This window comes from Salvelinus namaycush, chromosome 31, assembly GCF_016432855.1.
Source record: "Salvelinus namaycush isolate Seneca chromosome 31, SaNama_1.0, whole genome shotgun sequence".
NCBI lineage: Eukaryota > Metazoa > Chordata > Actinopteri > Salmoniformes > Salmonidae > Salvelinus > Salvelinus namaycush.
The window spans coordinates 29,538,723-29,565,513 of record NC_052337.1 but is presented as its reverse complement, the minus strand read 5'-3'; the positions used below and the strand labels follow the sequence as shown (position 1 = coordinate 29,565,513).

Sequence of the window (26,791 nt, the reverse complement as noted above, 5' to 3'; positions counted from 1 at the left end):
TTTTTCAGAAGTTTACTAAGAGTTGGTAACAGGCTGATTGGTCGGCTATTTGAGCCAGTAAAGAGGGCTTTACTATTCTTGGGTAGCGGAATTACTTTAGCTTCCCTCCAGGCCTGAGGGCACACACTTTCTATTAGGCTTAAATTGAAGATGTGGCAAATAGGAGTGGCAATATCGTCCGCTATTATCCTCAGTAATTTTCCATCCAGATTGCCAGACACCGGACAACAATAATTCTTTCACTACTTCCACACTCACTTTACAGAATTCAAAAGTATAATTCTTGTCTTTCATAATTTGGTCAGATATACTTGAATGTTTAGTGTCAGCGTTTGTTGCTGGCATGTCATACTTAAGTTTTCTTATCTTGCCAATGAAAAAGTAATTAAAGTAGTTGCCAATATCAGTGGGTTTTGTGATGAATGAGCCATCTGATTCAATGAATGATGGAGCCGAGTTAGCCTTTTTTCCCAAAATGTCATTTAAGGTGCTCCAAAGCTTTTTGCTATCATTCTTTATATCATTTATTTTGCACCTGCATATGGTAAGTCTGAATACCAACTACTGAGAAGTGCGTAGGAAAGGTGTGCATAGGAAAAGCGTACATTTCCTAAGTCTGAATCGGGCCATTAGAGAAATGAGGAGAGCCTCAATTAGGGAAAAAGTTAGCATCAAAGGGTAATATCATTAGAGTAAAGGAAAACACACAAACAGGAAATGCACAAAATAATCTTCCGAATAGGTGGTTGGTAGTAGGCAAAAAAAAGATCAGAGAGAGCTGAGGAGGGATGTTGGTGTTTATTCTGCACTACCAGTCCAGTAATATGACTCAGGCCCACTGCTTCTAATCAAGTCATCAGTTTGTACAGGACAGCAGTGGAGTTCTAAGATCACTCATTTAGACAAGAGACTTAGTTTAAGTCTCTTAAGCTTATTAGTTAATTGATTGCAATTGCTGCCAAATTCTGTGACTTATTGTTAAATAGAGACCTCTCAAAGTATTCCATGAACATCGATCTGAAGACCAACTATTAGTATATTCAGTTTGTCATGCCAAATATACCCCAGACATATTTTACAGTGTTACCAAGGCAAAAATCCTACCACACAAACTACGCTTCGGAAAACAAAGACCAGCACTATTTTAATTAATGTGCTTGCTGAAATTATTCCAGTGTGAACCCTGGAACTCGGTTTATGTTCCGGAATTCTGTTTAAACATAAGCTACTGCAGGACAGGAGTGGTTAAACTAGGACACAGGAAGTGCAGAACAGATCCGTTGCAGTGAACTCCTTCATAGTGGTTCAACGGAAGAACAATTATAGTGTGGTAACCCACCACAATGTAAAACAAATAGGTCAAAGCAGATTTACCCCTAACCACATTAACACTAAGTAGGGGCTTGACTCCTCTTCCTAACATACTTTCACAGTTAAGGTGGTTTCAAGACAGGCCCACATCCTGTTTACTGCGATTTTCGTCTATATCATACTCTTAGAGACTAAATTGTAATTTTATGGGACATTGAAAGAATCCAAGAATCATAGCTAATAGGCACAGAGTTTCTCCAAGGACGGTGGGGGTGAAGGTGATGATGGGGAGTATGTTACCTGGCCCTTTAGCTCTTCCTCGTAGGATCCGCCCCAGCCGAAAGATGATGGCCCTCTCATACTCCTTCACAATCTGGGAGAGAAAGTAACACAGGCTGGGTAGTCATAGTTCTCCCCTCTTTATATATATATATATATATATATATATATATATATATATATATATATATATATATATATACACACACACACACACATACATACATACTAGATATCGACCGATTATGATTTTTCAACGCCGATACCGATACCAATTATTGGAGGACCAAAAAAAAGCCGATACCGATTAATCGGCCGATTTTTAAAACTTATTTGTAATAATGACAATTACAACAATACTGAATGAACACTTATTTTAACTTAATATAATACATCAATAAAATCAATTTAGCCTCAAATAAATAATGAAACATGTTCAATTTGGTTTAAATAATGCAAAAACAAAGTGTTGGAGAAGAGAGTAAAAGTGCAATATGTGCCATGTAAGAAAGCTTACGTTTAAGTTCCTTGCTCAGAACATATGAAAGCTGGTGGTTCCTTTTAACATGAGTCTTCAATATTCCCAGGTAAGAAGTTTTAGGTTGTAGTTATTATAGGAATTATAGGACTATTTCTCTCTATACGATTTGTATTTCATATACCTTTGACTATTGGATGTTCTTATAGGCACTTTAGTATTGCCAGTGTAACAGTATAGCTTCCGTCCCTCTCCTCGCTCCTACCTGGGCTCTAACCAGGAACACATCGACAACAGCCACCCTTGAAGCAGCGTTACCCATGCAGAGCAAGGGGAACAACTACTCCAAGTCTCAGAGCGAGTGACGTTTGAAACGCTATTAGCGCGCACCCCGCTAACTAGCTAGCCATTTCACATCGGTTACACCAGCCTAATCTCGGGAGTTGATAGGCTTGAAGTCATAAACAGCGCAATGCTTGAAGCATTGCGAAAAGCCTCTGGCAAAATGCACAAAAGTGCTGTTTGAATGAATGCTTACGAGCCTGCTGTTGCCTACCATCGCTCAGTCAGACTGTTCTATCAATTCTATCAGACTGTTCACACAATTCGCAACGAACCAGGCGGCCCAAACTGCTGCATATACCCTGACTCTGTTGCAAGAGAAGTGACACAATTAATAGTTAGTTAAAAGAGTTAAAAGAAGTTAAAAGAAATTCATGTTAGCAGGCAATATTAACTAAATATACAGGTTTAAAGATATATACTTGTGTATTGATTTTAAGAAAGGCATTGATGTTTATGGTTAGGTACACGTTGGAGCAACGACAGTCCTTTTTCGCGTATGCGCACCGCATCGATTATATGCAACGCAGGACACGCTAGATAAACTAGTAATATCATCAACCATGTGTACTTAACTAGTGATTATGATTGATTGATTGATTGTTTTTTATAAGATAATTTTAATGCTAGCTAGCAACTTACCTTGGCTTCTTACTGCATTCGCGTAACAGGCAGGCTCCTCGTGGAGTGCAATGTAAGGCAGGTGGTTAGAGCGTTGGACTAGTTAACCGTAAGGTTGCAAGATTGAATCCCCGAGCTGACAAGGTAAAAATCTGTCGTTCTGCCCCTGAACAAGGCAGTTAACCCACCGTTCCTAGGCTGTCATTGAAAATAAGAATGTGTTCTTAACTGACTTGCCTAGTTAAATAAAGGTGTAAAAAAAATTATAAAAATATAACTATTTTAAATCGGTGTCCAAAAATACCGATTTCCGATTGTTATGAAAACTTGAAATCGGCCCTAATTAATCGGCCATTCCGATTAATCAGTCGACCTCTAATATATATATATACACACACACACACACACACACACACACACACACACACACACACACACACACACACACACACACACACACACACACACACACACACACACACACACACACACACACACACACACACACACACAACCGTTTAAAAGTTTGGGGTCACTTAGAAATGTCCTTGTTACGCCAATACCGATACCGATTATTGGAGGACCAAAAAAAGCCGATTTCGATTAATCTGCCGATTTTTATATATATACAGTATATATATATATACTTGTAAGAATGACAATTACAACAATACTGAATGACATTACTGAATGACTTAACATAATACATAAAGAAAATCAATTTAGTCTCAAATAAATAATGAAACATGTTCAATTTGGTTTAAATAATGCAAAAACACAGTGTTGGAGAAGAAAGTAAAAGTGCAATATGTGCCATGTAAAAAAGCTAATGTTTAAGTTCCTTGCTCAGGACATGAGAACATATGAAAGCTGGTAGTTCTTAATGTTTAATGTTTATGGTTAGGTACATTTGTGCAACGAATGCGCTTTTGTTAAATCATCACCCGTTTGGCGAAGTGGAAGTAGGCTATGATTCGATGATAAATTAACAGGCAACACATTGATTATATGCAACGCAGAACAAGCTAGTTAACCTAGTAATATCATCAACCATGTGTAGTTAACTAGTGATTATGTGAAGATTGATTGTTTTTTATAAGATAATTTTAATGCTAGCTAGCAACTTACCTTGGCTCCTTGCAGCCACAGGGTCCTTTTGATGCTGCGCTCACGTAACAGGTGGTCAGCCTGCCACGCAGTCTCCTCATGGATTGCAATGTAATCGGCGTCCAAAAAGGCTGATTACCAATTGTTATGAAAACTTGAAATTGGACCTAATTAATCGGCCAAGCCGATTAATCGGTCAACCTCTAGTACATAGGCCCATTATCAGCAACCATCACTCCTGGGTTCCAATGGCACGTTGTGTTAGCTAATCCAAGTTTATCATTTTAAAAGGCTAATTGATCATAAGAAAACCCTTTTGCAATTATGTTAGCACAGCTGAAAGCTGTTGTCCTGATTAAAGAAGCAATAAAACTAGCCTTCTTTAGACTAGTTGATCATCATCATAGAGCATCAGCATTTGTGGGTTCGATTACAGGCTCAAAATGGCCAGAACAAATAACTTTCTTCTGAAACTCGTCAGTCTATTCTTGTTCTGAGGAAGGCTATTCCATGCGAGAAATTGCCAAGAAACTGAAGATCTCATACAACGCTGTGTACTACTCCCTTCACAGAACAGCACAAACTGTCTCTAACCAGAATAGAAAGAGGAGTGGGAGGCCCCGGTGCACAACTGACCAAGAGGACAAGTACATTAGCGTGTATAGTTTGAGAAACAGACATCTCACAAGTCCTCAACTGGCAGCTTCATTAAATAGTACCCGCAAAACACCAGTCTCAACGTCAACAGTGAAGAGGCGACTCCGGGATGCTGGCCTTGTAGTGTATATGTTTTTTTTACCCCTTTTTCCTCCCCAATTCTGTGGTATCCAATTGGTAGTTACAGTCTTGTCTCATCGCTACAACTCCCGTACAGCTCGGGAGAGGCGAAGTTTGAGAGCCGTGCGTCCTCCGAAACACAACCCAACCAAGCCGCACTGCTTCTTGACACAATGCCCACTTAACCCAGAAGCCAGCCGCACCAATGTGTCGGAGGAAACACCGTACACCTGGCGACCGTGTCAGCGTGCACTGCGCCCGGCCCGCCACAGGAGTCCCTGCCGACCAAACCCTCCCCTAACCCGGACGGCGCTGGCACAATTGTGTGCCGCCCCATGGGTCTCCCGGTCACGGCTGGCTGCGACAGAGCCTGGACTCGAATACAGAATCTCTAGCGGCACTTGGGAGGCCCCCTCTCCCCTTTTTGACAAACTTTTCCCTACACTGGTAATTGAGATATCATATTTAAAGTCTATGAACATACGGAGAAGGAACTGTCAGATGCGTCACAATACCCCCTGAACTAGCCGCATTTGGAGCCAAATTTGAAATGGAATACATTTAATACATGCAGCAGGGTGGAAAAAATAAATATAGGAATTTAAATGCATTTTCGGGAAGGTCTGTGTCACAATTCATGAATTACATTAAATATATACACTGAACAAAAATATAAATGCAACAAGTTGGTCCCATGTTTCATGAGCTGAAAATGTTGTGCACAAAATTGTTTATATTCCTGTTAGTGAGCATTTCTCCTTTGCCAAGATAATCCATCCACCTGACAGGTGTGGTATATCAAGAAACTGATTAAACAGCATGAACATTACACAGGTGCAGTTGTCACACTTGCAGTTGCAGTTGTCACACAATGCCACAGATGTGTCAAGTTTTGAGGGAGCATGCAAGTGGCATGGTGACTGCAGGAATGTCCACCAGAGATGTTGCCAGATAATTGAATGTTCATTTCTCTACCATAAGCCGCCTCCAACGTTGTTTTAGAGAATTTAGCAGTATGTCCAACCGGTCTCACACCTGCAGATCACGTGTATGGCCTTGTGTGGGCGAGTGGTTTGCTGATGTCAACGTTGTGAACCGAGTTGCCCATGGTGGGGTTGTGGTATGGGCAGGCATAAGCTACGAACAATGAACACAATTTGAATGAACAGAGATACCGTGATGAGATCCTGAGGCCCATTGTTAGGCCCAATTTTTTTTTAAGTATCTGTGCATGCATCTTTAGTAACCCTGTGCATGCATCTTTAGTAACCCTGTGCATGCATCTTTAGTAACCCTGTGCATGCATCTTTAGTAACCCTGTGCATGCATCTTTAGTAACCCTGTGCATGCATCTTTAGTAACCCTGTGCATGCATCTTTAGTAACCCTGTGCATGCATCTTTAGTAACCCTGTGCATGCATCTTTAGTAACCCTGTGCATGCATCTTTAGTAACCCTGTGCATGCATCTTTAGTAACCCTGTGCATGCATCTTTAGTAACCCTGTGCATGCATCTTTAGTAACCCTGTGCATGCATCTTTAGTAACCCTGTGCTTGCATCTTTAGTAACCCTGTGCTTGCATCTTTAGTAACCCTGTGCATGCATCTTTAGTAACCCTGTGCTTGCATCTTTAGTAACCCTGTGCTTGGCGTGACTGTTATAGGAAGAGCAAAACATTCAATATGCCCTGAAATATTTTGATATGCAACCTGGAACAAAAATGTAAGAGGACCAGTTCTTCTACAGTGAAGCAAATCTCACATCTGTGCTGTTTCCGAGCAATGTTTTTAGGCTACATTGTATCGTTCAAAATAATTTCACTTCACCAAGACGTCCAAGTTCTTCAAGTTTAGCACTACAGTGCCTTCAGAAAGTATTCATATCCCTTGACTTATTCCACATTTTGTTGTTACTGCCTGAATTCAAAATGGATTATATAGTTGTTTTTTCTCTCACCCATCTACACACAATACCCCATAATGTCAAAGTGAAAAAATGTTTTAGACATTTTTGCTTATGTATTAAAAATGAAATACCGAAATCTAATTTACACCCCTGAGACAATACTTTGTAGAAGCAACTTTGGCGGCGATTACAGCTTTGAATCGTCTTGGGTATCTGTATCAGCTTTGCACAACATGGGTATTTTCTCCCATTCTTCCTTGCAGACTTTCTCAAAAACTCTTAAGTTAGATGGGGGAGCAGCGATGAACATCAATCATCAAGTCTTTCCACAAATGTTCAATGGAATTCAAGTCTGGGCTTTGGCTGGGCAACTCAATGACTTTCACATTCTTGTTCTGAAGCCATTCTAGCATTGCTTTGGCTGTATGCTTGGGGTCATTGTCCTGTTGGAACGTAAATCTTCGCCACAGTCTAAGGTTGTTTGCACTCTGAAGCAGGTTCTCAGGTTCTAATTTTTCAGTCCCTGCTGCTGAAAAGCATCCCCATAACATGATGCTGCTGCCACCGTGCTTCACGGTATGGATGGTGTTAGACGGGTGATGAGCTGTGCCTGGTTTTCTCCAGACATAGCGCTTTGCATTCAGGCCAAATAGTAGAATGTTTGTCTCATCAGACCATAGAATCTTTTGCCTTATGCTCTCAGATTTTTTCACATGCCTTTTTGCAAACTCCAGGCGTGCAGTTCTGTGCCTTTTTCTCAGGAGTCGCTTCTGTCTGGCCAATTCCCAATGATGGACACCACTGTGCTCTTGGAAACTTTCAACACTCTAGAAATTGTTTTATACACTTCCCCAGATATGTGACTCATCAGAATTCTCTCTCAGAGATACAGACAGTCCCTTGAACATCATGGAATAGTTTCTGCTCTGACATGCACTTTCAACTGTGGGGGTCGAAAAGTATTCAGACCCCTTGACTTTTTCCATATTTTGTTACGTTACAGCCTTATTCTAAAATGTATTAAATATAATTTTATTCTCATCAATCTACACACAATACCCAATAACAGGTTTTTCTTTAGATTTTTGCGAATGTATTAAAAATAAAAACACAGGAATATGTTATTTACATAACCATTCAGACCCTTTGCTGTGAGACTCGAAATTGAGCTCAGGTGCATCCTGTTTCCATTGATCATCCTGGAGATGTTTCTACAACTTGATTGGAGTCCACCTGTGGTAAATTCAATTGATTGGATATGATTTGGAAAGGCACACATCTGTCTATATTTGCCTACTCAACTTTCAGAACCGGCGCTGGGTAAAATCACTGGGGAAGCCAAGCCAAGTCAGTAAAAAAGCCATATTACAACCTAGGTTGTGATAATTGCGTTGTTTGCTCTATAACCCAATCATTAATACACCACCGTGACATACAATAAGGCAGAGACAACAGTCATACAGTGGCGGAATAAATTAAATTACAGATTAGTTTGTATCATCACAGACCCAGAGAACAACATCTGTCCGAAGTCCACAAAGCAAATATTGCATGTAACAAACAGTTACATGACCTACAGCATGATCCAGCAAGTTAATGTTTTCTATAAACAGCTACTGATTTAGAACCACGGAGTTACCACAGGCACAATTTAAACATCATCAAATCAACTAGGCTATAATACAGTGAAAACTAACTTGAAGACAATTTAATCCAATCAATGTTACTAAATTTCACGTGTGTCACGTTCTGACCATAGTTCTTGTGTGTTTTGCTTGTTTTAGTGTTGGTCAGGACGTGAGCTGGGTGGGCATTCTATGTTGTGTGTCTAGTTTGTCTGTTTCTATGTTTGGCCTAATATGGTTCTCAATCAGAGGCAGGTGTTTTGTGTTGTCTCTGATTGGGAATCATATTTAGGTGGCTTGTTTTGTGTTGGGGTTTGTGGGTGGTTGTTTCCTGTCTTTGTGTTTTCTCTGCACCAGATAGGGCTGTATCGGTTTGCCACATTTTGTTATTTTGTATCATTGTAAGTGTTCACCGTTTCGTTTTATTAAACATGTTGAGCACTGGCTACGCTGCATGTTGGTCCGATCCCTGTTACACCCTCTCTTCTTGTGAAGAGGAGGAAGGCTGCCGTTACAGAACCACCCACCAATCTCGGACCAAGCAGCGTAGCAACGGGCAGCTGCGGCAGCAGCAGCAGCAGCGGTACCAGGAGGAATGGACTTGGGAAGAGGTGTTGGACGGAAAGGGTTGCTACACATGGGAGGAGATCCTGGCTGGTAAGGATCACCTTCCATGGGAACAGGTGGAGGCAGCTAGGAGAGCGGAAGCAGCCGCGAAGGGGAACTGGTGTTATGAGGGAACACGGCTGGCCAGGAAGCCCGAGAAGAAACCCCAAAAATGTCTTGGGGGGGGGGATAAAGGGGAGTGTGGCGAAGTCAGGTAGGAGACCTGCGCCAACTTCCCGGGCTTGCCATGGAGAGCGAGAGTACGGGCAGACACCGTGTTGTGCGGAAAGGCGCACGGTGTCTCCTGTACGTGTGTATAGCCCGGTGCAGTACATCCCAGCTCCACGTATCGGCCGGGCTAGAGTGGGCATCGAGCCAGGTGCCATGAAGCCGGCTCAACATATCTGGTCTCCAGTACGTCTCCTCGGGCCGGTGTACATGGCACCAGCCTTACGCATGGTGTCCCCGGTTCGCCAGCACAGCCCAGTGCGGGCTATTCCACCTCGCCGCACTGGCCTGGCTACGGGGAGCATTAAACCAGGTAAGGTTGGGCAGGCTCGGTGCTTAAGAGCTCCTGTACGCCTTCACGGTCCGGTATATCCGGTGCCACCTCCTCGCCCCAGCCCAGTAACACCAGTGCCTACACCACGCACCAGGCTTCCTGTGCGTCTCCAGAACTCTGTTCCTCCTCCACGCACTCTCCCTGTGATGCGTGTCTCCAGCCCGGTACCACCAGTTCCGGCACCACGCACCAAGCTTACTGTGCGTATCCAGAGCCCTGTACGCACTGTTCCTTCTCCCCGCACTCGCCCTGAGGTGCGTGGCCTCAGCCCGGTACCACCAGTGCCGGTACCACGCACCAGGTGTATAGTGCGCCTCGAGAGTCCAGTGTGCCCTGTTCCTGCTCCCCGCACTAGCCTTGAGGTGCGTGTCTACAAACCGGTACCACCAGTTCCGGCAACACGCACCAGGCCTACTGTGCGCCTCAGCAGGTCTGAGCTGCCTGCCTGCCCAGCGCCCGTCTGAGCTGCCTGCCTACCCAGCGCCGTCTGAGCTGCCTGCCTGCCCAGCGCCGTCTGAGCTGCCTGCCTGCCCAGCGCCGTCTGAGCTGCCTGCCTGCCCAACGCCATCTGAGCCATCCGTCTGCCCAGCGCCATCTGAGCCATCCGTCTGCTCAGCGCCATCTGAGCCATCCGTCTGCCCAGCGCCGTCTGAGCCGCCCGTCTGCCCAGCGCCGTCAGAGCCGCCCGTCTGTCCCGAGCCGTCAGAGCCGCCCGTCTGTCCCGAGCCGTCAGAGCCGCCCGTCTGTCCCGAGCCGTCAGAGCCGCCCGTCTGTCCCGAGCCGTCAGAGCCGCCCGTCTGTCCCGAGCCGTCAGAGCCGCCCGTCTGTCCAGAGCCGTCAGAGCCGCCCGTCTGTCCCGAGCCGTCAGAGCCGCCCGTCTGTCCCGAGCCGCTAGAGCCGTCCGTCAGTCAGGAGCCGCGAGAGCCGCCAGCCAGTCAGGAGCCGCCAGAGCCGCCAGCCAGTCAGGAGCCGCCAGAGCCGCCAGCCAGTCAGGAGCCGCCAGAGCCGCCAGCCAGTCAGGAGCCGCCAGAGCCGCCAGCCAGTCAGGAGCCGCCAGAGCCGCCAGCCAGTCAGGAGCCGCCAGAGCCGCCAGCCAGTCAGGAGCTGCCAGAGCTGCCCGCCAGTCATGAGCTGCCCTCCAGTCATGAGCTGCCCTCCAGTCATGAGCTGCCCTCCAGTCATGAGCTGCCTTCCAGTCATGAGCTGCCTTCCAGTCATGAGCTGCCTTCCAGTCATGAGCTGCCCTCCAGTCATGAGCTGCCCTCCAGTCATGAGCTGCCCTCCAGTCATGAGCTGCCCTCCAGTCATGAGCTGCCATTCAGTCCGGAGCTGCCACTCAGTCCGGAGCTGCCACTCAGTCCGGAGCTGTCATTCGTCCGGAGCTACCTCTCTGTCCTGAGCTACCTCTCTGTCCTGAGCTACCTCTCTGTCCTGAGCTACCTCTCTGTCCTGAGCTACCTCTCTGTCCTGAGCTACCTCTCTGTCCTGAGCTACCTCTCGGTTCGGAGCTGTCTCCTCAGTCTGATGGGGCCCTTTGTGAGGGTTCCTAGGCCAAGGTCGGCGGCGAGGGTCGCCACTCAAAGGACGCTAAGGAGGGGGACAAAGACAATGGTGGAGTGGTGTCCTCGTCCAGCGCCGGAGCCGCCACCGCGGACAGATGCCCACCCAGACCCTCCCCTAGAGTTTTAGGGGGTGCGTTCGGAGTCCGCACCTCAGGAGGGGGGTACTGTCACGTTCTGACCATAGTTCTTGTGTGTTTTGCTTGTTTTAGTGTTGGTCAGGACGTGAGCTGGGTGGGCATTCTATGTTGTGTGTCTAGTTTGTCTGTTTCTATGTTTGGCCTAATATGGTTCTCAATCAGAGGCAGGTGTTTTGTGTTGTCTCTGATTGGGAATCATATTTAGGTGGCTTGTTTTGTGTTGGGGTTTGTGGGTGGTTGTTTCCTGTCTTTGTGTTTTCTCAGCACCAGATAGGGCTGTATCGGTTTGCCACATTTTGTTATTTTGTATCATTGTAAGTGTTCACTGTTTCGTTTTATTAAACATGTTGAGCACTGGCTACACTGCGTGTTGGTCCGAACCCTGTTATACCCTCTCTTCTCGTGAAGAGGAGGAAGGCTGCCGTTACAACGTGGCTATCCATGGTACTGATTTCTGTGTGTGTGTATGTGCGTACGAGTAAAAACATTTGACTCACGCTAATTGTGAACGCTAATTCCATTCTCTCTTTCATGTTGGCAAAACGGTCTATGGCTCTGTCATACAGTACGCTTTTAGTTTTTGTTGTCATAGGCTACTAAACTAAAATGCTTGCTAGCCTAACTTCCTGCCATGGGCAACAATGAACCAGCTAAGTTTGCAAGATGTGGGTGTGCCCCAAGGGTCAATACTGGGGCCCCTCCTGTTCAGCCTGTACATTAATGATCTGCCTTCTGTCTGTACTGGATCTGAAGTTCAAATGTATGCAGATGATACAGTGATATATGTGCATGCAAAGAGCAAACAACAAGCTGCACAAGAACTCACTACTGTAATGGTCCAGGTTACAAAGTGGCTCAGTGACTCGTGTTTGCATCTCAATGTGAAAAAAACTGTTTGCATGTTCTTCACAAAGAGGGCAACAGATGCTACTGAGCCAGATGTCTATGTGTCAGGGGAGAAGCTCCAGGTGGTATCTGATTTTAAGTACCTTGGCATCATACTTGATTCCAACCTCTCTTTTAAAAAGCATGTGAAAAAGGTAATTCAAATAACCAAATTCAACCTAGCTAATTTCCGATTTATACGAAATTGTTTGACTACAGAGGTAGCAAAACTGTACTTCAAATCTATGATACTCCCCCACTTAACATACTGCTTGACTAGTTGGGCCCAAGCTTGCTGTACAACAGTAAGACCTATTCAGTCTGTCTACAAACAGGCTCTCAAAGTGTTTGATAGGAAGCCCAATAGCCATCATCACTGTCACATCCTCAGAAAGCATGAGCTCCTGAGTTGGGAAAATCTTGTGCAATACACCGACGCATGTCTTGTATTCAAGATCCTAAATGGTCTGGCTCCCCCTCCACTCAGTATTTTTGTTAAACAGAAAACCCAAACATATGGCAGCAGATCCACAAGGTCTGCCATGAGAGGTGACTGTGTAGTTCCCCTAAGGAAAAGCACCTTTAGTAAATCCGCTTTTTCTGTGAGAGCTTCCCATGTCTGGAATACACTGCCATCAGACACACACAACTGCACCACATATCACACTTTCACAAAATGCTTGAAGACATGGCTAAAGGTCAATCAGATTTGTGAACATGGTCCCTAGCTGTGTGTTGCCGCTTTCCATGTCTGTTGTCTGTAACTTGTGAGGTGTGGAAACACTTTGTTGCTTTTATGAATTTTGTCTTGCTGCTTTTTGTTCTATGTTGCTCTGTCTGTATGCTACGTCTTGCTTGTCCTATGTTATGTCTTGTTCTATGTTGCTATTGTCTATATTGTAATTGTTTTTAATAACCTGCCCAGGGACTGCGGTTGAAAATTAGCCGGCTGGCTAAAACCGGCACTTTTACTGAAACGTTGATTAGTGTGCACTGTCCCTGTAAAAATAAAATAAACTCAAACTCAAACTCAAGATAGTCAACGTGAGCGTACTAGGCTACATCTAGGACCGAGGTAAAGTTGGTTTTATATTCATACATTCGGACATTCAGACATTCAACAGACATTCTGCAAAAGCCATTTACAAATGTAAAAATCAATAACTAATTCACCGTTTGTCACAGAATCATCAAACTAGATATGAGTTATTCTATAAATGTCAAACATACTTTTGCAACCTTTGTTTTGAATACAAATTCCAGTTTTGATTTGATAGAAATACATAAAATCTATAAAATGCCATTAAAAGCAGGTATAAATCAGTAACGTGTTCACTGATTATGACATAATCATCAAAATAGGTATGATTTATTCTATAAATGTCTAGTATACATTTACAACCTTTGCTTTGAGTAGAAATTACATTTTTGATTGGATAGAAATACATAAAATCTCCAATATTGCATTTAAAGATGAAGAAATCAACAACTAATTCAGTGATTGTCGCAGAAAAAAGTGAAAATATGCATTTATTTGCAATAACTTTAAAGAAATGTTCATTTCAAGGGCAATTTGTTCTATATGAAGTTAGACAATATTTACATAAAGTTGTACAACGTTTACAATCTTAAAGTGTATGCCAAATCAATGTTTGCATTTTTAGTGCAACACTTACATGACACAACAGTAATTTATTTATTTATACTTCTCTAATTTAACAGCAAAGAGGCCCCTTCCAATCATTTTCTACTTTGGCTTTGTTGAAGTCCAGACAAGCTAAATGGTACCATCTCCTGAGGTAATAGATTCAACTGTTCATCACTTACAGCCAAATGTTTAATACCCGGGTATTCCCAGAGCACATTCTGGAAAGTCTATAGATTCAGTGGTCACTTTATTAGGTACAACCCCCTTTGCATCTGGAACAGCGTGAATTCAAAACTGTTGATGAAACTGGGAAAGGAGATAGACTGTTCAAGTTTTTAAGTCCAGTTAGAGTTTATTACAGTCAGTACAAGTTTTTGAACTTTTCTGAGTTACCAAAGACCATCACAGACTGTGCTGTCATTTTGCACATTCTGAAGTCCAAACAAACAGTAACAGAATACCTGAATACTTCTCTGCATGCTTTAGTGTCTAGCAAGCCAAGACCACGGGACTCTGTGTATGTAGGAGCAATTTAGGTGGTGAACCTAATAAAGTGGCAACTGAGTGTAAATATCACAAACATCTCCTTTTGAGCAGTGTCTGTCTGTTATACGTTTGATCAATGGGTATAATGGTAAATTTGATCCCCACGGTTCTCATAGGCTCACTTGGATATATAGAGTTGGAGGTAAAGAAAAAAATATTCAACTAGGACATTAAAACACTGGCAGAATTCTTTCATCCACATCCATTCACATAAACTATGTATTTTAAAGTATAAATACCCTTCTAAGCCCACTGTCTTTCTGGACTTTTTATAAGGTTTGCAAATAGTTATTCTGCAAGGAATGTGAATTGAAAGAGATTTGGTAATACCTATGTAGGTGACGTAGTTTATACACTGGTATAATAGGTATTATGTGTGGTAGTTGCACAGCTGCCTGCTGAATTATGTAGAGTTGATATTTGGCCAGTTGATATTTTGTTTCATGAAAAAATGTGGTTTTGTCCTAGTTTTTAATGCTTAGTGCAAGTAGATTGCGGAGGGGTTCACATACAGTTCAGAGGAAAATCATAATGTATTAGCCAAAAAATAAAACATGTACCGTCCACCTCTTATAGTTGTGTTTTGTTTTGTTATCCACCCCTGGTATCTTTCAATACCGATGCTAATATATATATATATATATATATTTACACAGTATATACGTACACTACCGTTAAAAATGTTGGGGTAACTTAGAAAGAGTGACCCGGTGCACAACTGAGCAAGAGGACAAGTTCATTAGTGTCTAGTTTGAGAAACAGACGCCTCACAAGTCCTCAACTGGCAGCTTCATTAAATAGTACCCGCAAAACACCAGTCTCAATGTCAACCGTGAAGAGGCGACTCCGGGATGCTGGCCTTCTAGGCAGAGTTGCAAAGAAAAAGCCATATCTCTGTCCAGTGTCCGTGTTCTTTTGCCCATCTTAATCTTTTATTTTTATTGGCCAGTCTGAGATATGGCTTTTTCTTTGCAACTCTGCTTAGAAGGCCAGCATCCCGGAGTTTCTCAGAACAAGAATAGACTGACGAGTTTCAGAAGAAAGTTATTTGTTTCTGGCCATTTTGAACCTGTAATCGAACCCACAAATGCTGATGTTCCAGATACTCAACTAGTCTAAAGAAGGCCAGTTTTATTGCTCCTTTAATCAGAACATCAGTTTTCAGCTGTGCTAACATAATTACAAAAGGGTTTTCTAATGATCAATTAGCATTTTAAAATGATAAACTTGGATTAGCTAACACAACGTGCCATTGGAACACAGGAGTGATGGTTGCTGATAATGGGCCTCTGTATGCCATATTCCATACAAAATCAGCCGTTTCCAGCTACAATAGTGATTTATAACATTAACAATGTCTACACTGTATTTCTGATAAATTTAATGTTATTTAATGGACAAAAAAATGTATTTTCTTTCAAAAACAAGGACATTTCTAAGTGACCCCAAACTTTTGAACGGTAGTGTGTGTTACGGTTCACTCTTAGTTTTCCTTATCTCCACTGTGGAATGTTCATGTTGATCCTCTTGGTTGTCTTGGTCCTCTTGATCCATCCACCTGTCTTCTTTGTTAGTCAAGCCTGACCCCTTAATCCCGTAGTTTTTTCCTGTAATCTAATTTAATATGACTGAAGATACAGCATTTTATGCCAGGCCCCTTCTAATAGGGTATAACAGACTCGTTAGAAGTTTGACCACACGCCCTCTAGACGAACTACATGCCCTCTATCAAATCAAAACTGGAATTTTTACTCAAAACAAAAGGTTGTAAATGTATGCTAGACATTTATAGAATAAATCATACATAGTTTGATGATTCTGTGACAAACGGTGAATTAGTTATTGATTTATACCGCTTTAAATGGCATCTATAAATTGTTTGTATTTCTATCAAATCAAAACTGGAATGTTTACTCAAAGCAAAAGGTTGTAAAAGTATGCTAGACACTTATAGAATATATCATACCTAGTTTGATGTTTGTGACAAACTGTGAAGTATTTATTGGTTTATAAAGATTTAAATTGCATTTGAAAGATTTTATGTATTTCCATCTAATCAAAACTGGAATTTTTATTCAAAACAAAAGTTGTAAAAGTATTCTAGACATTTATAGAATAAACCATATCTATTTATATGTTTGTGACAATCAATTAATTAGTTATTGATTTTTACCATTTTAAATGGCTTTTGGCGAATGCCTGTTGAATGCCTGTTGAATGCCTGTTGAATGCCTGTTGAATGCCTGTTGAATGCCTGTTGAATGCCTGTTGAATGCCTGTTGAATGTCTGTTGAATGTCTGTTGAATGTCCGAATGTGTGACTGTAAAACCAACTTTACATCTAGGCTACATATTGAACTTATTGAATCATCACAGGCCAGTGGAACAATATATGACTTTATGGTTAGATCAGAATCGCCATCATAATCATTGGCCTGTATAGATACTGTTAGTCAAAACGACAAGTCCAAATCACCATCTCAAATCAATGGCTTAAGAAAGGCCCAATTTAGCAAGCTAGCTACTGCTGGACAACAACACAAACAGACTAGAAACAGACATGTTTTTCTAAGAATTACATTTTGCTTTAGATGTGATTTGATTGGTGTGAAGGCCTCCCTTGGGTGGCATTTTACGGTGCCTGGACAACCCACAGTTGAGCTCAACTCAACGCTGATTGTCTAATAATTTTATACTTTTTTAAATCAAGGGAGGCAAAATGCTTGCTGGCATCAATCAATCAATCAAATGCTACGGTGGCAACATGTCATACTCTTTTTTCCAGATAGCGTCAGATACATGGGCTACACATACTTAGACATAGGGGCGCTGTTTCCCTCCTCAGATTATTTATCCGGTGAGATTCAGCCACTTGTGAATTGAAGGGAAATTATGAAAACACAAAGACAAAAGATAAATGATCTTGGTCAAATATTTTGGGAAGCCTGGCTTCCCTTGGCATCCATGAATACACGCCACTGTTGCCCTTTGAAGAGGAAACAACGATATATAGGCTAGTCTAATAGCCACATCACTCCCAAATGGCACAGATGTGAGATTTTCTTTCACTATAGAAGCATTGGTCCTCTTAAATTGTAGTTCCAAGATGCACATAAAGATATTTAGGGTTATATGATGGTCTGCTCTGCCATTCCTCCCCTTCACACCAGGGCTGCCAAGAATGGACCCATCATAAAACTATAAAGCAGCTTCCCACTACAATGAGATGTAAATATTTAATGTATTACATGAATGGTGACCCAGCCCTTCCAAAAATACAGTCCATTTAAATCATGTTTTCTTTCCAGCATGCTCCATGTATTCAATGTATTCCATTTCAAATTTGGCTCCCATTGCGGCTTTACTTCCATGCCGTTATGACACATCTGGCAGTTCCTTTTCTATATGTTCCTAGTTTAAAGTGTGTAAATATCTAACAATACAACCTTGACGGATGGTGCTGCATCACGAGTAGGAGAGAAAGGCCATTTAGATGGGCAACGAGGCATGCTGGTTCGCGATCAATTCGCAGAATAAATAGACTCACACCAATGACACCCCTAACCAGTTCTCAGTTCACAGACCATCCAGCTTGTGTAGATGTATAGGTACTGACTGTACCTTAATACACATCCATATGGAGAGAGGCAGAGTCGCGAGCATCAGAAGGATGGATAATCCGACAATGATCCACCCACATAAGCCAATACCAATATCTGGGCTCTCCAAGGCTGAAAGACAATACAAAAACATACCAACAGCATGAAATATAACTGCAACCAGAAAATTTACATTCTCACATCCCAGCCAACCCAAGAGCAGCCCCTTCCACATCATGCATTTCTGGTAGCGTCATTCTTCAAAATGTTTCATCCGTATTCTTCTGTGATCTGCCAAGACTAGCTTATGTAGCTTAAATTGTGCATCAGATACCTAGGCTACAAACAATTAGGCTGAAAATGTCTTCATCCGAAGAGGAGGAGCAGGGATTCGACCAAAATGCAGCGTTGTCATAGGACATAATGAATTTATTGAACAAGACAAAAACGAACTATACTTGAATAACTAACAAAATAACAAACGACGTAGACAGACCTGGACATGCGAACTTACATACAACGAAGAACTCACGAACAGGAAAATGACTACACAAAAGAACGAACGTACAAACAAACCGAGACAGTCCCGTGTGGCGCGACAAACACAGACACAGGAAACAACCACCCACAACAAACAATGTGAAAACACCTACCTTAATATGGCTCTCAATCAGAGGAAATGAAAACCACCTGCCTCTAATTGAGAACCATATCAGGTCACCCTTTAACAAACATAGAAACACATAACATAGACTACCCACCCAAACTCATGCCCTGACCGTCAAACACATACAAAATAACAGAAAACCGGTCAGGAACGTGACAGAAAATAGTTTTAGAACTACTGGTAATACCCAGATATGCATGTGTCTCAAGTTAGCAACCAGCGAAAGCATCCAATCCAGATGACTGGGATATCACACTAACCTTTCCCTGGATTCACACCCTGAACCACCTACCACAACAATTAATCAATCAGATTATTGTTAGATTAGGATGAAAATAAACAGTCTAGAAAAGATTAAGCTTATCCACTGAGAAACTGTTCAAAATAAATTTGGTTAATGCAAACAGCCCTAAAGCTTTACTTGTTGAATTAAACCTACCTAGTTAGCTATCTAACAAGTAGCTAATTCCCCTGACATACTCAAAAGGCACCTACCTGTATCAGAATCACATGCAAACTACAGAGATACTGTATACCATAATATTCAGAAGATTCACAATAGTAACATTACAAGCCTTGGCATTAACATGAGGGGTGATACACCACTGACAATTCTCACATAGGAGCTTCAATGGGAGGAAGGATGTTTAACATGCTTTTTACATTTGTATCCCCATTTCTTGGGAGAAAATCATGATGAAAGTTGCCATTTTTGAACCTTTTTAGACCTATGTCTCCTGTAAGACCCTATGATCTGTGAACAGTACATGATACAGACAACAACTTGGTGTCATTATAATCCTTATAGCATTCTGTCAAATATGGAGCATGTCTAGATTCTGAAATACACATTTTCACATTCATTTATTCAATATTAAAAATAAAATCTCAACTACCCTTTTTGATTTTGCTTATTTTTAAACATTATTTGTAACAATATACATGTCAAAATTCAGGAGTGTGCTCTCTGGTTCTTTTAATGTTATGACCCATTTTAAACATAGAAATTTACATTATAGGTCATTAACCAATCACAGCCCTCTTCAGTCACAAGCAAAGGGAGTTCCCTTTGAATCCATTTTCCCATTCTCTGTTGATGTTCATAAATTTGATCATACCTACAGAATTAGCAGAGACCCCATTTTGGAAATGTGATGTACATGTAGAATATATTGTTCCAAATAATATGTTTTAAAATTAACTAAATCAAAAGGGTAGTTTGGAAATATTCATATTAATATGTTTAATGTTGAATAAATTAATGTGACATACTCCAGAATCAAGACATACTCCATATTTTAGAGCACACTATAATGAGTATAAGGATACCAAAAAGTTGTCTATATAATGTACAGATCACAGATCATGGAGTCTTGGGGCGTAGGTAGCCTTGTGGTTAGAGTGTTGGGCCAGTAACCGAAAGTTTGCTGGATCGAATCCTCGAGCTGACAAGGTTCAAATCTGTCGTTCTGCCCCTAAGCAAGGCAGTTAACCCACTGTTCCTGGGCGCTGAAGACGTGGATGTCGATTATGGCAGCCCCCCGCACCTCTCTGATTCAGAGGGGTTGGGTTAAATGCAGAAGACACATTTCAGTTGAATGCATTCAGTTGTACAACTGACTACATGCATCATGTAAGGAATAGGTCTAAAAAGGTTTTTAAATGGCCACAGTCATCATGATTGTCTCAATGTTTATTGATACAAATGTAAAAACCATTTCAAACACCCTTCCTCCCAATTAAGTTTCTATGTGAGACTTCCCAGAACAATCGGACATACCAAAAATATTTTATGCTCCTGCTGGCATGGAATCGCCCAGTTGCAAATTGCTCTTTAATTACAATTACATTTTTGAATTGAATTAAATTCAGAAATGCCTAATTAACCCTAAACCTGTACAAGCAAGAGATAAGAATGTTGCCAGCCAATATGACAATGAAACATTTAGAACGAACGACTGGGTCGCGTCCATAGATAGAGAGCAAAAAGACTGAACGACTGGGTCGCGTCTCTGGCAAACGAACCAATAGAACGAACGACCAGACGGCTTCGGTAGTAAACATAGATTTGTTTTGTTTCTTGTGGAAGAATGAAATAATATGAATAAATTAATCAAAATAACATTTTTTATTAAAATATGTCAATCATTATTTGAATATGTTCGTAACCCATTGTATAAAAGTGATAATGCCCAATAAGCCGGTTTAACAACACCCGTGCCAATATATCCTCCAAACACCGGCTTCTCTGGCATTATCACTTAAGCGACCATTTCTATCCTAGAGACATAGGGTTTGGACTATTGCTTTTCTGATGCAAAAATAAACATTGAATGAAATAATAATTTTATGGGTGAACACCATATATACTAATTTGAGTTTGGCAGATTTACGTTTACTATGTTAAGTCTAGTCTACGAGACCAGGCTGGGCTATGATACTAACTATAACACTTAATTCTGAATTTGATCTGGCAAATCGACGTTGGGCAAATAGCCTAACTAGGCAAATGCCCAACACTGCAGGCAAACTGTATTGAATGCAAAATTGTAATGTGGCAAAAACGTAAGTTAACCATTATGTCTGATACATTGTTATAAGAATGCGTGCGTCGCACACCATAACGGTGTTTTGTAGGGTGGGCCTCTGTTCCACTGCTTTCTTTGGTCATGTGTTGATTTGACCAACTAAAGATTACCAAATGTAGATATTCTGTCTATGAAAATAACCATATCAGCAGATTTAAGTAAATAAACTGGATTAGGCCTACCTGCTTGACGTTCCCGTCTTTTACTCTCTCTAATTGAAATGGTTTCTTTGCCGTCTTCCTCCATTGTAAAATACAGTTCAGTCACTGATCTCAGTACTGTCGCTTCAGTCGAGTATGTGTGTTGATGAAAATGAGCATGTTTGTGTCACAAGATAAGACGTACTCTGGGGGGATGTACTGACATATCTTACTTCATTTGCATGTACTTTGTCACCCCCTACTGGGTCAAGCACACACACAAAAAAATCTATGATGACGTGGCTTTATAACAACAAATGATGTAGCCCGATAATTTGGCTTACTGAAAAGGAAAATGACCCAGCTGCATTATTTGGCAACTCTTGGAGGACAGTTGCTAAAAAAACATAATTTAAGCGCTTCGGTCCTGTTAGTAAAACGTTTACTGTTGACAGGAGAACAAGAGGAGACAATAGGACGAGGTGGATAATTTTATAATAAGGCCGTTTAATCACATGTAAAGATATCTTAGTAAAATCTTGCAGCAAGGCTCTTTCTGTCTGATTCTTATTGAACCGTCCGGAAAAGAGGTAGTTTCAAGAATTGTACAGTATTATATAGACAACAAGCAAAGTAGGTAGATCTGCGAGTCTGGCCTTCCGATTGGTCGATCTGGGTCTTGGGTAGTCCTGAACAGGCCTGGTGTCCACGTTCCATTGGTTCCTGAGATAGTTCTTTGTCTTGAGCTCCAACCATGTGTTGGGTGTGTTCTGTGGTTATTATGGGGGAGGGGAATTATGTGTGTCTGTAGTTGGTGTCTTAATAAGTCCAGCATATGTCCAAGAGAAATGAGGAGTATGTGTATTTTTGTATAAAATATGGCTTATGTTGAAATGTAGTTATTACTAGTTTCCAGTCTCTATTACAATTTCTTACAAATCCCTCTCTTCACGTCTCACAAGAGACGTGACATAAAAGTATATAAAAAAACAAAACTAAAGGATAAAATTTGTCAGAAGACAAATCCTAATTCCCTCTCTTCACGTCTCACAAGAGACGTGACATAAAAGTATAAAAAGACAAAGCTAAGGGATAAAATTTGTCAGAAGACAAATTTTTAATTCCCTCTCTTCACGTCTCACAAGAGACGTGACATAAAAGTATCTTAGTCCTCAAATAGATAGACAGGTCCAGCTTCCCCATCATCAAGCAATGGGAACATTTGGGCCCTTTCCTGATTAGGGTCTATGGCGGCAGTTATAACACGGCTAGCAAGCGTGCGCGCACATGGAATGCAACAGCATCCACAAAGTACAAGAATGGCCGCAAAAACAGAAATTGATACTAGGATGGAGGAAACCAGCGTCTTATATTTACCAAAAGCATCCATCCATGAGTCCCACATAGTAGTGTCCACTCCAGAATGCTGTTTCATCTTACCATTAAGGGTACGAAGTCCCTCCAATGCTACAGTCAGACTCCCATCCGTAGCTGTGTTATTGGGAATGAAAGTACAACACTGTTCACCAAACATTGCACAGACCCCCCCCCCGTTCAGCCAATAACATATCAACCGCGATTCTATTTTGAAATGCCATCAGGGACGTAGCTGCCAATTGTCCATGGACCGCCTCGAAGCCTTGTTGAGTCCAATTGCCCAGTTTCTGGACATTAAAATGAATGTAGTTAATTCTGTCCACATTTTTATTAACTGTACACCACCAACAAAATGATGATTCAAACCCAGCTGTCACTTGGTCCACCAGTTTATATTCATCTGGCACCCCCTAGGGACACCAATAGCATCAATGTAAGTTGAGTCGTAACTGAGCAAGGACCAAAAAGGAGACCACTCCAATAACTACACCTGGAGTGGCCAACCACACATTAGTAAACCAAAAAAACGAGAATATGTTAAACCCTCCGGTCCATCCCTCTATACAACCTGTACCAGGTGGGCTCGTCGCCACCCGGGAACTTCAAACCTTCACAACAGGGAGGACAAACATCACTTTTTATTCATTCAACAACATCATCTACAGCAAACCAAGGGTCCTCCTCTGTCAGCCCACTCTCCTGCGGAAGCTCGTTTTCGTATCAGCCTCTCCAACTGGAGCATCAAGCAACGGCATCATACCAGAGGCCCCTTACACATCTGTAACAAACTTCTTCAAACAAGGTATGATACAAGCAACACAGAAATGAAAAACAACAACTAGTGTCAGAAATCCAGTAATCATCATTGCAGTGTACTTACCAAAACAACCACCCAGCCAGGGGAACAGTCCACTCTCCTCCACACCTGCAAGACCCTTCATCTCCACTGATAACCTTGCCAACCCACTCAGAGCTTTTGAAATGCTCCCATCCGGACTAGTATTGTTAGGAACAAACGTGCAACACTGTTACACCTCCCTAGTTGGCCAGACTTATGTCCAGTGTTAGTCTATTGTGTCTACTGGTTTGTGAGGTAGCATCCAATTGTTCAGCCATCCCTGTAAGTCCTGTGTGGGTGTGTTTAACAAATCATCATTAATTATAGTAGATATAATTGATCCAGACCTTTTGTTTTAGCATCAACAATAGCTGGGCCAATGATGGGCATCAGATGCCACAGGCCATCATTCCTGGTTAATGTCTGGAATTCGTGGGGGACCCCTATTGGGACCCCCAACAGGTTGGTGTGCATGTTATCTGTACCCTCGGACCAAGGAGCGTCACGTTTCTGCCGTCTCCTGGGTTGGTCCCAAGCCTCTGTGTCCTGTGTAGCTCCCAGAAGTTGATTAGCTATAATAATAGGCAATGGTGGTATCAGACTGGCCAAAACACATGAGCAACGACAATTTCCTTTCAAAAATGGGGTCAACCGCCTGGCAGGTCCACACATCCACCATACATCAGCAACACCTCTAGTTCATAGTGGTATTAGTGATGCAGGTAGTAGCAGGGAGCCTTCCATAGTCTATACCTCTACCTGTACCAGTGATACAGCTGTTATATCCCCCATATGCCTTAACTCCCCACGGTACCTTCTGGGGAGGGACCACTGGGAACACAAGACTCAGAGTTTTACACAGGGTTGAATTTGGCTTGAACTTTTCCAATATGCACATCCAACCTTCCCCATTACTTAGGACAAATGGGTGAGCAGCCAGAATAGGTCTGGCATGTCCACATACGACACAGTCCTTTCTATTAAGTGTTTTGTAGGCCAACCACATATTCTCCCTTTCCTCATAACCAGTTTCAGTCCCCAAATGTTCACTATCTGAGATGTCTTTTATATTTATTATCTGTACCAGATTGGAGAGCTTAGGTGATGGCGTGGGACTTGGTCTTGAAGTGGTGGAGGAGGCCGGCTGAACCCTGGTCCGTTGGAACTGGTGGTGGTTCTGGCAGCACTGCGATGGTAACATCCCCATCGTATCCTGATCAGACAGCTCAGGACTACAAGCAGTCCTGTAAAACCCCACCCTCTCCCAGAGAACACATCATCAGCCAGAGATCAAGCAACACTTTCACTTCTATGAACGAACACAGTGAGGAAAGGTCGGGGGCAGGGAATTCTTCATTAAGGAGTTGATCCCCGAGCTCTATTAGCAACGGTTCTTCTCCTTAACTCTGTGATCATTCGGCAGTGTCAGTGTGTCTCACCCTCCAAGTGCGATATGCCCCCAGGTCGAGTGATTCACCTTCTCCCTTAATTCACCTGCAATGCATAAACTCTTGGACATACAGGTTTGGTTAACTAGAAATTTTTAATTTTAAATACGTTTATTATCCAATAGGCCCCATCCTTTCCTAGACCACAATGTACCCTCCTTCGTTTGATACCTGGGTCTGGCCAGGTATCAACCTTACCTACTCTAAATAATGACTTAGTACATCATATTATAAGAACGTCCCTTTTATTCCCCGCATATCCAATTCTCCCTTGGGCGTACATTCATATCTATTCTTTTCCAATTCTCTGTCAAGTGACTTATCTACTTTGAAATGTATCTGTGCTGCTTATATATGTTAACCCCTTTCTCTCCTATCTTATTTCACAGCCTACCTTGCTCATTTCCTGGTCCACCCTCCCCACTCTGCTCTCAAACCTTCAAGGTCTCAACAGTGCGGGGTAGACCCATCTGTCTGCCTTTTTCTAATAATAGTCAATAACAACTATGTGTTCCTTTACAATATTAACTAAGTGTCTCACTGTTTTGACTTTATCTGCATGGATTTAAAAATAACAACAGGTCTTATAGTGTCAATCTCTAAAGTCCTAACATAACCTTAATTAACCTATCTCTATCTTCTAATGGCCAATACAAATGCTTACCTTATGGTCAAGAGTTATAAACTCTATTATAATCAATTTACCTCAAAACTAGTATCCCAAATGACACAATCTCATTATTCTCACTACATTTCCCCGCGAGTGATCAAGTCGCCGGAAAATGCAATGAAAACAGAAAATAGGTCAAAAGGTTACACCTACATTCGTGTTCCATACCATATCTATACATACCAAAAGAACCCTTTATCTTCTCAAAGTCCCTTGCCTAAATAAAACTCAGAATGTAAAACTCCTATTCCAATATGAGTGTATTCTTTTAAGATATCTTATCTCTGGGAACACGGAAACCCTTAACCTTAATGTTTACTCCAAAAAACAAAATTATGTCACCAGCATTCAACCAGGCCCCCCGTCGACTGGGAGACCATTGGGTGCTGCAATACTGCCATCTTCTGTCCATTCTCTGCACAGCTCTCCACCCACTCTTATTCAACCTTCTCAATTTGAGCCATATTAGTTTCTTATTTTAACTATTGTTTTCTAAATTTTTAATTTTTTTAATTTTTTAATCTATTATTACCCAGTTAGACTAGAGTGTCCGTGACATACATCCATGGGGATCCGGTTATAGTTATTCTATTAACCATGTGAAAGTGCCCAGGGACACCCCAAATATCAGTAGGAATATCACAAATAAGGGGCCAGATATCCCTAGCCTTGCCCAGGGAGGGAGAAATATCCCTCTAACTGGGCGAGGTTCCTTTATCAGGGGAGGCGGAGTTTGATTCCGCATCACCTGAGTCAGGAATGTCTTCATTTGGAATCGAATTTAAGCTGTTTAAATCAGCTCTGACTTCTGTCAGTGTTCTAGAAGGGATTGGGGCTGGAGTGCAATGTGTGAGGTGGTGCCAAGGTGCGCCTGATTTACCTTTGACCTGGACTGAGTGTGAAGTAACCTCCCTCACTTCGTACAGTCCAGTCCACCTGGGTTCTAGCCACTTTCTCTTGCGGACTTTTAACCCCACCCAGTCACCAATTTTTACCTTCAGTGGTGCCAGATCTCCCGTCAGCTTCCCCGTTGGACCTTGTGAATCTGTGTGGAGAGAGCTGCAGAAAGTTCC

General features: G+C 42.1%; 1 protein-coding gene across 1 annotated transcript in view; it reads right to left on the bottom strand.

Annotated features, from left to right (window-relative positions):
* The window catches only part of LOC120025867 (stomatin-like), a 28,755-nt gene extending 7,223 nt beyond the window's left edge, over positions 1-21,532 (bottom strand). Inside the window, exons 1-3 of the mRNA XM_038970575.1 lie at positions 21,428-21,532; positions 18,013-18,122; positions 1,612-1,684 (exon numbers count right to left, since the gene is read on the bottom strand). Coding sequence (XP_038826503.1) covers positions 1,612-1,684; positions 18,013-18,122; positions 21,428-21,491 — 247 coding nt within the window. The 5' untranslated portion in view covers positions 21,492-21,532. The remainder of the gene's footprint in view (positions 1-1,611; positions 1,685-18,012; positions 18,123-21,427) is intronic.
* Positions 21,533-26,791: the final 5,259 nt, after the last annotated feature.